The 10,770-nt window shown below is 41.1% G+C and overlaps 1 protein-coding gene across 1 annotated transcript in view; it reads right to left on the reverse strand.

Moving 5' to 3' along the window:
• Positions 1–9,267: 9,267 nt before the first annotated feature.
• The window catches only part of LOC123732817 (collagen alpha-1(VII) chain-like), a 17,329-nt gene continuing 15,826 nt past the window's right edge, over positions 9,268–10,770 (reverse strand). The window contains exon 15 of the mRNA XM_045712113.1: positions 9,268–9,830. Within this exon, the coding sequence (XP_045568069.1) occupies positions 9,811–9,830 (20 nt within the window). The 3' untranslated portion in view covers positions 9,268–9,810. The remainder of the gene's footprint in view (positions 9,831–10,770) is intronic.

Here is a 10,770-nt window from a genome sequence, read left to right on the forward strand (position 1 = left end):
CTTCTGATCACGAATTTGGCTCGCACGTCCATTCGTTCGGAATTCATTCGTGCGCCAGAACTAACGTCATAGGGTTGACATGTTTGGTCTCTTCTCTCTCAAAGATCACACACTGACTCTGATGCGTTGACACCCCCTTGCAAGGATCCATTTCGTCACCCCTTCTGACACTTTTGTAACACATCCGATTTATCCTACAAAGCTATTTGCAGTTTCAAACGTTTTAACCAGATTGTGTCAGCCAATGTCATGTTTTTCCAATAGTTTCAACATATCGCTCGTGAGTAGCCTGAAAATGAAAAGCTCACTACTTGTTGATGCAATGGCATTCAGCACCATGGACAGCTCCACGCGCACAATGCTTTCCATGCGCAGTGCACAACCTTCTGAACAATATTTTCAGATGTTTACCTCTGGGCCTTGATTCTCTTGATTAAAAAATATCTGACAATCAATAGAAATAAATACTTGTATTAAAAATTACTTTTTAGGAGGTTATCTTGTTTTTACAGGCTATAGAGTAGGGGCGTTGCACAGATCAGAGTAGGCATGAGGAAGGCTAGAGGAAACAAAGAGATGTCTTGGAATATTCCATGAGGTAAACAACAGGTCCACTTCATGAACTTTCAATTAAAGTTCTTTGAGTTTATCTCCTATCCTTAAGAGTATCTAATTAACATAATCCGCCAGTTTAAGGTAAAGATGTAATTTTTTCGCCACTTTCAACCGCAGAGCTACAGCGCTGTGTATCAGACCAGGAGACATCCCAAAAATCGGTCTTGTCACTAAACCGTCTGTAGCGTCCGAACCGAGTCGTGACTTGAGTGAATGTATAGACAAGGACAGCGTTCATCTCAGCAGGCAGGCTCATCCACACTGTGTGCCCATATGGTTGGTGCCCATTATGCTGGATCAATCCTAGTCCGTCTTTGGTTTTGAGGTGATTGTATCAAAATGCTTAATTCAGGAAAGATGTCATCAAGCATGCTTTATAGAAGGGTTGACCTCTACTACTGTTAATTCACTCGGTTCTGTGTGACTCACTTGGTACGAGCATGGTGCTGAAGAAATGAGTTCAATTAACACGCGTCACAAACTGTTAGGCGCTTTCGATAAAAGGGTCTGCTCAGTGACATATACGGTGCCTTCAGAAAGTATTCACACCCCTTGACTCTTTCCACATTCTGTTGTTACAGGATAACACTTAGATTTGTTTGTCACTGGCCTACACACAATACCCCATAAATCAAAGTGGAATTATGTTTGCCGAAATTTTGACAAATTAATAAAAAATAAGTATTCAACCCCTTTGTTATGGCAAGCCTAAATCAGTTCATGAGTAAAAATGTGCTTAATCAGTCACATAATAAGTTGCATGGACCCATTAAAACACAATTTCAAACAGATTCAACCACAAAGACAAGGGAGGTTTTCCAATACCTCGCAAAGAAGGGCACCAATTGGTAGATTGGTATAAAAAAAACAGACATTGAATATCCCTTTCAGCATGGTGACGTTTGTATTATTATTATTTTATTTTTTAATCAACCCATCCATCAACCCCCATCTTCGGATGACAAAAATATATATTTTTTTGTTTTACAGCTTTTTGGTTACATTTACATACATTTTACATATTACATTTCACCTATATGGTACATGGTGAAGTTAATAATTAAACTTTGGATGGTGTATCAATACACCCAGTTACTACAAAGATACAGGCGTCCTTAACTCAGTTGCCAGAAAGGAAAGAAACTACACAGGGATTTCACCATGAGGCCAATGGTGACTTTAAAACAGTTACAGAGTTTAATGGCTGGGATAGGAGAAAACTGAGGATGGTTCAACAACATTGTAGTTACTCCACAATACTAACCTAAATGACAGAGTGAAAAGAAGGAAGCCTGTACAGAATACAAATATTCCAAAACATGCATCCTGTTTGCAACAAGGCTAACTGAAGTAATACTGGTAAAAATGTGGAAAACCTATCCACTTTTTGTCCTGAATACAACTTTTTTATTGATTTATTTAACCTTTATTTAACCAGGTAAGACCCATTGAGGTTAAGAACCTCTTTTGCGAGGGTAACCTGGTAAGAAGGCAAAACAGGGAAATAGCAGCGTTTACATTAAACATTTACAAAATACACCCAAAATACAAAGTGTCCCAAGTTACGGATGGATACAATTGAATATTAGAAAGAACTGCAGCTATCACAAACAGTGTTGTCGATCAGAGTCTTAAAAACAGGCAGGACACTAACTCCCCTAACTTTAATATCTTTTGAAGCATGTTCCAGGATGAAGGGGCATTATGGGAAAAATATTGTTCCCCCATCTCAGTTCTAGCCTTAGGAACAGACAAGGACAGCAGCGACTGTGAACGAAGTGACTGATCTAGTCAGTGTGATATGTTTCGGGCAATTCCAATACAACACATTACTGAGTACCACTCTCCATATTTTCAAGCATAGTGGTGGCTGCATCATGTTATGGGTATGCTTGTAATAATTAAGGACTGGGGAGTTGTTCAGGTTAAAAATTAAACAGAATGGAGCTAAGCACAGGAAACATCCTAGAGGAAAACCTGCTTCAGTCTGCTTTCACACCAGACACTGGGAGATTTAATTCACCTTTCAGCAGGACAATAACCTAAAACACAAGGCCAAATATACACTGGAGTTGCTTACCAAGAAGACAGTGAATTTGAAACAAATTTGACTTATTCCTTTAACTATATATATATATATATATATATATATATATATATATATATATTTATTTATTTTGTTACCGGTTTTGTTTTTTTCATTTATATTTGGAGGCAGCATGTTCGCACATAGGGTGCACCGATTGGTGTCACCTTGTTAGTAAGTATGTATTACACCTGTGCTGGCTTGTCCATCTCGTTAGTCGGTGTTACATCTGTGCTGGCTTGTCCATCTAGTTAGTCGGTGTTACATCTGTGCTGGCTTGTCCATCTCGTTAGTCGGGAGGTGTTACACCTGTGTTGGCTTGTCCATCTCATTAGTCGGGAGGTGTTTCACCTGTGTTGGCTTGTCCATCTCATTAGTCGGGAGGTGTTTCACCTGTGCTGGCCCAGGTGATATTTAAAAGTGGCTGGCCAAGGTGATATTTAGGAGTGGCTGGCCCAGGTGATATTTAAGAGTGGCTGGCCAAGGTGATATTTAGGAGTGGCTGGCCCAGGTGATATTTAAGAGTGGCTGGTCCAGGTAATATAGAAGTGTGTAGGTTAGTGTATTTTCTGTAGGGAAGCTAGTGATCCATCATGCATGACATTCCTGGGAGTGTGTAAACATACACTGCTCAAAAAAATAAAGGGAACACTTAAACAACACAATGTAACTCCAAGTCAATCACACTTCTGTGAAATCAAACTGTCCACTTAGGAAGCAACACTGATTGACAATACATTTCACATGCTGTTGTGCAAATGGAATAGACAACAGGTGGAAATTATAGGCAATTAGCAAGACACCCCCAATAAAGGAGTGGTTCTGCAGGTGTTGACCACAGACCACTTCTCAGTTCCTATGCTTCCTGGCGGATGTTTTGGTCACTTTTGAATGCTGGCGGTGCTTTCACTCTAGTGGTAGCATGAGACGGAGTCTACAACCCACACAAGTGGCTCAGGTAGTGCAGCTCATCCAGGATGGCACATCAATGCGAGCTGTGACAAGAAGGTTTGCTGTGTCTGTCAGCGTAGTGTCCAGAGCATGGAGGCGCTACCAGGAGACAGGCCAGTACATCAGGAGACGTGGAGGAGGCCGTAGGAGGGCAACAATCCAGCAGCAGGACCGCTACCTCCGCCTTTGTGCAAGGAGGAGCAGGAGGGGCACTGCCAGAGCCCTGCAAAATGACCTCCAGCAGGCCACAAATGTGCATTGGTATGAGGGCCCGACGTCCAGAGGTGGGGGTTGTGCTTACATCCCAACACCGTGCAGGACGTTTGGCATTTGCCAGAGAACAGCAAGATTGGCAAATTCGCCACTGGCGCCCTGTGCTCTTCACAGATGAAAGCAGGTTCACACTGAGCACATGTGACAGACGTGACAGAGTCTGGAGACGCCGTGGAGAACATTCTGCTGCCTGCAACATCCTCCAGCATGACCGGTTTGGCAGTCATGGTGTGGGGTGGCATTTCTTTGGTGGGCCGCACAGCTCTCCATGTGCTCGCCAGAGGTAGCCTGACTGCCATTAGGTACCGAGATGAGATCCTCAGACCCCTTGTGAGACATATGCTGGTGCTGTTGGCCCTGGGTTCCTCCTAATGCAAGACAATGCTAGACCTCGTGTGGCTGGAGTGTGTCAGCAGTTCCTGCAAGAGAAAGGCATTGATGCTATGGACTGGCCCGCCCGTTCCCCAGACCTGAATCCAATTGAGCACATCTGGGACATCATGTCTCGCTCCATCCACCAACGCCACGTTGCACCACAGACTGTCCAGGAGTTGGCGGATGCTTTAGTCCAGGTCTGGGAGGAGATCCCTCAGGAGACCATCCGCCACCTCATCAGGAGCATGCCCAGGCATTGTAGGGAGGTCATACAGGCACGTGGAGGCCACACACACTACTGAGCCTCATTTTGACTTGTTTTAAGGACATTACATCAAAGTTGGATCAGCCTGTAGTGTGGTTTTCCACTTTAATTTTGAGTGTGACTCCAAATCCAGACCTCCATGGGTTGATAAATTGGATTTCCATTGATTATTTTTGTGTGATTTTGTTGTCAGCACATTCAACTATGTAAAGAAAAAAGTATTTAATAAGATTATTTCATTCATTCAGATCTAGGATAAGTTATTTTAGTGTTCCCTTTATTTTTTTGAGCAGTGTATATATTTTTTACCATAGCATTTTTGTATGTTCTCTATAGTTATGTACTTGAAAATGTATTAATTGACCAATTCGGCACATTTGGGCAAACTCCTGGCAGACTTGTGTAGTGATGTAATTCTTCACTGGATTAGTCTGAAACTTTGCACACACACTGCTGCTATCTTGTGGACAACATCTAAATTACACCTGGAATCCTATTTCAATGTATGGTCTTTCTCTTCAAAGGTAGAAAAATAGAAAACGCATATTTTTTGTTTGTATTATCTTTTACCAGATCCAATGTGTTATATAATTTCACATTTCCACAAACTTCAAAGTGTTTCCTTTCAAATGGTATCAATAATATACATATCCTTGCTTCAGGTCCTGAGCTACAGGCAGTTAGATTTTGGTATGTCATTTTAGGCGAAAATTGAAAAAAAGGGTCCAATCGTTAGGAGGTTTCAAGAGTGGCTGGCCCAGGTGATATTTAAGAGTGGCTGACCCAGTGCTCCAGTTGAGCTTGAAATTGCATCAGCTGAGACGCAATTTCGAGCTCAACCTATTTAAGTTTGAAAGAAGCCTGAGTTTTGGGTTTTCCCATGTTTATTTTGGTTCATATTCTTTTTATTCCCTATCCTAAGTTGTTGTGGGTTTTTCTTTTAGTTTGGCTTTTTGGAGGCAAACCTAGTGAGCATCCATGGTGGGTGTCTTTTAGAAACCCTTACTATTGGCTTTGTCAACTTTCAGTGGGCACCCACATGGGTGACTTTCAGAACCCCTTTCTGGTTTGTTTTAGTTGTCAAAGTGATTTGTCTTTGTTATTTCCCTTTGTTGTGAACGAAATTTTGAATTTGTCAGCTGGGAACGTAACAATATTGTAAAATTACTAAGTCAAGTCTGTTCCTTTACCAACCCCCTTCCATCCATCCATCCATCCATCCATCCATCCATCCAACCAACCTATTTCAATCAGGATTCCCCTGCTACCGAGCGTAGACGGTGTGTCCTCTCCTCTGACAAATACAGCCCTCTGTTCCCTTGCTGGGCTCTCATCTGGCCCTCAGCCTGCATGATGTCACCCCCTGTTGCGGGGACATATGTAGTGGAGAGAGGTGGCAAGGCAGGCAGGCAGGTGGGTAGTCAGCCACCCCCGGGTGTTTTAGCCTTAATAAGCCTGGTGGGATACTGGTGCTTTATGTACAGTAGGTGATAGGGTTGTGTAATGTGAGCTAGGGGGAAAGGAGGGATGGAGAGAGTTTTGGGAAAGGGGAGAATATGATCATTGTGAAAAGAGAGACAAAAAGTGAGAGAAGAGCGGGGGAAAGAGAGAGTGAGTGTATGTGTGTGGGTTGGAGAGAGATTCTCTCAATAGGGAATTCAGTGGCCCAAGCATGGAGAGAGTCCTGAGAGAGAGCCAACACGGCAGCATTTAGACCAGTTACTTAGCCAAGATTCAAAGTAACCGTCCAAATACAAGTGCAAAAAAATAGGTCACGACGCGCACCCACGTACACACCCACGCATGTACACATGCACGTACACACACACACTTATGCAGATACACACACGTATGCACGTACATACACACACACACACCAGTGGAGGCTCCTCAGAGGAGGAAGGAGAGGACCATCCTCAGGGAATTTCATTAAAATTAAAAATAGTGAAACATTTAAAAAGTTATCCTTTTTAGATAAAACTCTGCAAAATATATTCACGTCACCAAATAATTGATTAAAACACACTGTTTTGCAATGAAGGTCTACAGTAGCCTCAACAGCACTCTGTAGGGTAGCACCATGGTGTAGCCAGAGGACAGCTAGCTTCCCTCCCCTTCTGGGTACATTGACTTCAAAAACCTAGGAGGCTCATGGTTCTCACCCCCTTCCTTAGACTTACACAGTAATTATGACAACTTCCCGAGGATATCCTCCAACCTATCAGAGCTCTTGTAGCATGAACTGAGATGTTGTCCACCCAATCAAAGGATCAGAGAATGAATCTAGAACTGAAAACATAAGCTACAGCTACTTTCCGCAGGTGCTGGAGTTGTAGGCAAACTCATGGAAAACAGAAAGGAAAATGCCGCACACTGCTGCCTATGCTCCCAGGTGATATTTATTTATAACAACGTTGTTATAAATAAATATCACCTGGGAGCATGAGCAGCAGTGTTCAGTGTTTTCCTTTCTGTTTTCCAAGCTTTTGGTTTTACAAATTTATTGCCACTGGGGCCCACCGGTGTAACTGCTAAACTGCTTACTGACGGTACACTGTAACGTTACTGCATGGTTGTAGCGGGTTTACTAACACGTTAGTTCTATTAGTTCTATGATGTTACTTCAGCTAATATGGTGACAATGGTGTACAATTACGACAATTACGTCATTTAGCAGACGCTCTTATTCAGAGCGACTTACAGTAGTGAATGCATACATTTAATTTCATGCATTTATTTTTTTTGTACTGGCCCCCCGTGGGAATCGAACCCACAACCCTGGCGTTGCACACACCAATCTGGCGTTGTAAACACCATGCTCTACCAACTGAGCAGAAGCTGTGACTGTGTAGGCTGTGGCTGTGTAGGCTGTGTGTAGCGGTCATGATATGAAGGTTTGGCTTGGAAAGTTTTTTTGCCTGGTTACATACAGCTGATGTGTTGTTAGTTGAAGTCCACAAGCAAAGGGAAAAGGTGAGAGGAGGAGTGTGCATGGATGCGAGAAGGAAGACAACAAGCTGTTTGTATGTGGCTATTTTATGTGTTGTTTGCATGTGATCAAGGGTGTATTCATTCCGCCGATTCTGTTGAAAACGTTTTTTAACGGAAGCAAACGGAATTGAACGGGGATAAACATACCTGAATTTGTACTCTAATTTGCAACTGTTGGACTAATGATTACACCGTAGATCAGCTAGATGCAGGCAAGAGTGTGTAAGACGGTATTGAACGTGTCACTGTCTGTTCGTGTGTCACGGTCTGTCACCTCAAATCTTTCTCTCGACCTGTAAACTTTCATTCATAGGCTAGATTGTAGCAACCTCATGATGGGTACAGGGAAAATGTGAAAATGTGAGTATCATGTAGTAGTAGGGTGAACGGAATATGAATGAAAGTCATGCAATATGTTGTAATAAAACTAGTCCTCCCTCATCTTAAACGGCACCGACCCTCACTGCACACACAGTGGTAAAGGAACGTCATAGACTCATTGTTGTGATTCACTGACACACACAGTGGTAAAGGAACGTCATAGACTCATTGTTGTGATTCACTGACACACACAGTGGTAAAGGAACGTCATAGACTCATTGTTGTGATTCAGTGACACACACAGTGGTAAAGGAACGTCATAGACTCATTGTTGTGATTCGTAAGGAACGTCATAGACTCATTGTTGTGATTCACTGCACACACAGTGGTAAAGGAACGTATGACTCATTGTTGTGATTCACTGACACACACAGTGGTAAAGGAACGTCATAGACTCATTGTTGTGATTCACTGACACACACAGTGGTAAAGGAACGTCATGGACTCATTGTTGTGATTTAATGACACACATTCAAATAGTAAACACTCATTATAAATTCACATAAACAGTGCCAAACAATGCCAATCATGTACCAATACAATAAACATATTTCAGTAGTATCAGGGTTTAAGTGTTAAAAACTATTTCAGAAGTATCAGGGTTTAAGTGTTAACAACTATTTCAGTAGTATCAGGGTTTAAGTGTTAAAAACTATTTCAGTAGTATCAGGGTTTAAACTATTTCAGTAGTATCAGGGTTTATGTGTTAAAAACTATTTCAGTAGTATCAGGGTTTAAGTGTTAAAAACTATTTCAGTAGTATCAGGGTTTAAGTGTTAAAAACTATTTCAGTAGTATCAGCGTTTAAGTGTTAAAAACTATTTCAGTAGTATCAGGGTTTAAACTCTTTCAGCAGTATCAGGGTTTAAACTATTTCAGTAGTATCAGGGTTTAAGTGTTAAACTATTTCAGCAGTATCAGGGTTTAAACTATTTCAGTAGTATCAGGGTTTAAGTGTTAAAACTTAAAACTTTAAACAATAAGAACAAATGATGCACTTAGAAGTAGTACTATAGAATGTGATATACTATAGTACTATATAATGTGTTATGCTATGGTACTATAGAACATGCTATACTACAGTACTATAGAATGTGCTATACTATACTATAGTACTATAGAATGTGCTATACTATGATACTATAGAATGTGCTATACTATACTATAGTACTATAGAATGTGCTATACTATAGTACTATAGAATGTGCTATACTATAGTACTATAGCATGTGCTATACTATAGTACTATAGAATGTGCTATACTATACTATAGTACTATAGAATGTGCTATACTATAGTACTATAGAATGTGGTATACTATAGTACTATAGAATGTGCTATACTATACTATAGTACTATAGAATGTGCTATACTATAGTACTATAGAATGTGCTATACTATACTATAGTACTATAGAATATGCTATACTATAGTACTATAGAATGTGGTATACTATAGTACTATAGAATGTGCAGGCTACCTTTTGATTAAAACATGAAAGAACACATTCATAACATTCACATGGTGAGTCACTATAATTGTCATAGTCAATAGAAAATATAATGCCTGTATTAGACCTGGGTTCAAATACTTGAAAAATAATTTGAGCATTAGCTTAAGACTGCCTGGAGTCCCAGATGGGCAGGATTTTGCAGTTTTGGGACTTTTCTATTGGGTTATTAAGCCAGGCAAGCTCAAACAGGCACAGAAAAAGCATTTCAAATGATTTTGCAAATATATGAAACCCATGCAGCTCTGGTCTATATAATCATTAGGTTACTTTAAATATAAAAAAACTGATCTGCACAAAAATTCTAACATTTTACACTGTGGCATTTACAAAAAAAGAATTGTCTTGATTGGCGGCTGTCTCTCACCTTCTAGGCTCGAGACCTGTGAAGAAACAATGAATGTGTTATGTAATGCAATAATAGTGTACTGCCCCTCCTTCTTTGAGATTGCATTTGTGTGTGCCAGACTTATGTCAAATACATTTGTCAAACGGCAAGCTAAATCAAGTGCACTTCAAATAATGTGTTTGACCCGGCTGGCTGGTGTTTGCCCATGTTTATCCCAAGATTCACAATGGCTGTCTAGATTACCTCTCTCTTTTCTAGTGCCAGCTCTGGCTAGTCTGATTGGTTCCTTCCATCGTTGACCCCTTCTATTCCTGAATACCAACCTTGGCCTTGATTGATGGTGCATTCAAGTGCTGCATTTTCTTTTAGGAAATGTACTGTTGGTAGTTGTCAACAGACATGCTAGTTGTCACAATGGACATATTTTGAATAAATGTACACTACCATTCAAAAGACGCCTCACAAGTCCTCAACTGGCAGCTTCATTAAATAGTTTCCGCAAAACACCAGTCTCAACGTCAACAGTGAAGAGGCGACTCGGGGATGCTGGCCTTCTAGGCAGAGTTCCTCTGTCCAGGGTCTGTGTTCTTTTGCCCATCTTAATCTTTTCATTTTATTGGCCAGTCTGAGATATGGCTTTTTCTTTGCAACTCTGCCTAGAAGGCCAGCATCCCAGAGTTGCCTCTCCACTGTTGACGTTGAGACTGGTGTTTTGCGGGAACTATTTAATGAAGCTGCCAGTTGAGGACTTGTGAGGCGTCTGTTTCTCAAACTAGACACTCTAATGTACTTGTCCTCTTACTCAGTTGTGCAATGGGGCCTCCCACTTTTTCTATTCTGGTTAGAGCCAGTTTGCGCTGTTCTATGAAGGGAGTAGTACACAGCGTTGTACGAGATCTTCAGTTTCTTGGCAATTTCTCGCATGGAATAGCCTTCATTACTCAGATCAAGAATAGACTGACGAGTTTCAGAAG

This window comes from Salmo salar, unplaced genomic scaffold (assembly GCF_905237065.1).
Source record: "Salmo salar unplaced genomic scaffold, Ssal_v3.1, whole genome shotgun sequence".
Lineage (NCBI taxonomy): Eukaryota > Metazoa > Chordata > Actinopteri > Salmoniformes > Salmonidae > Salmo > Salmo salar.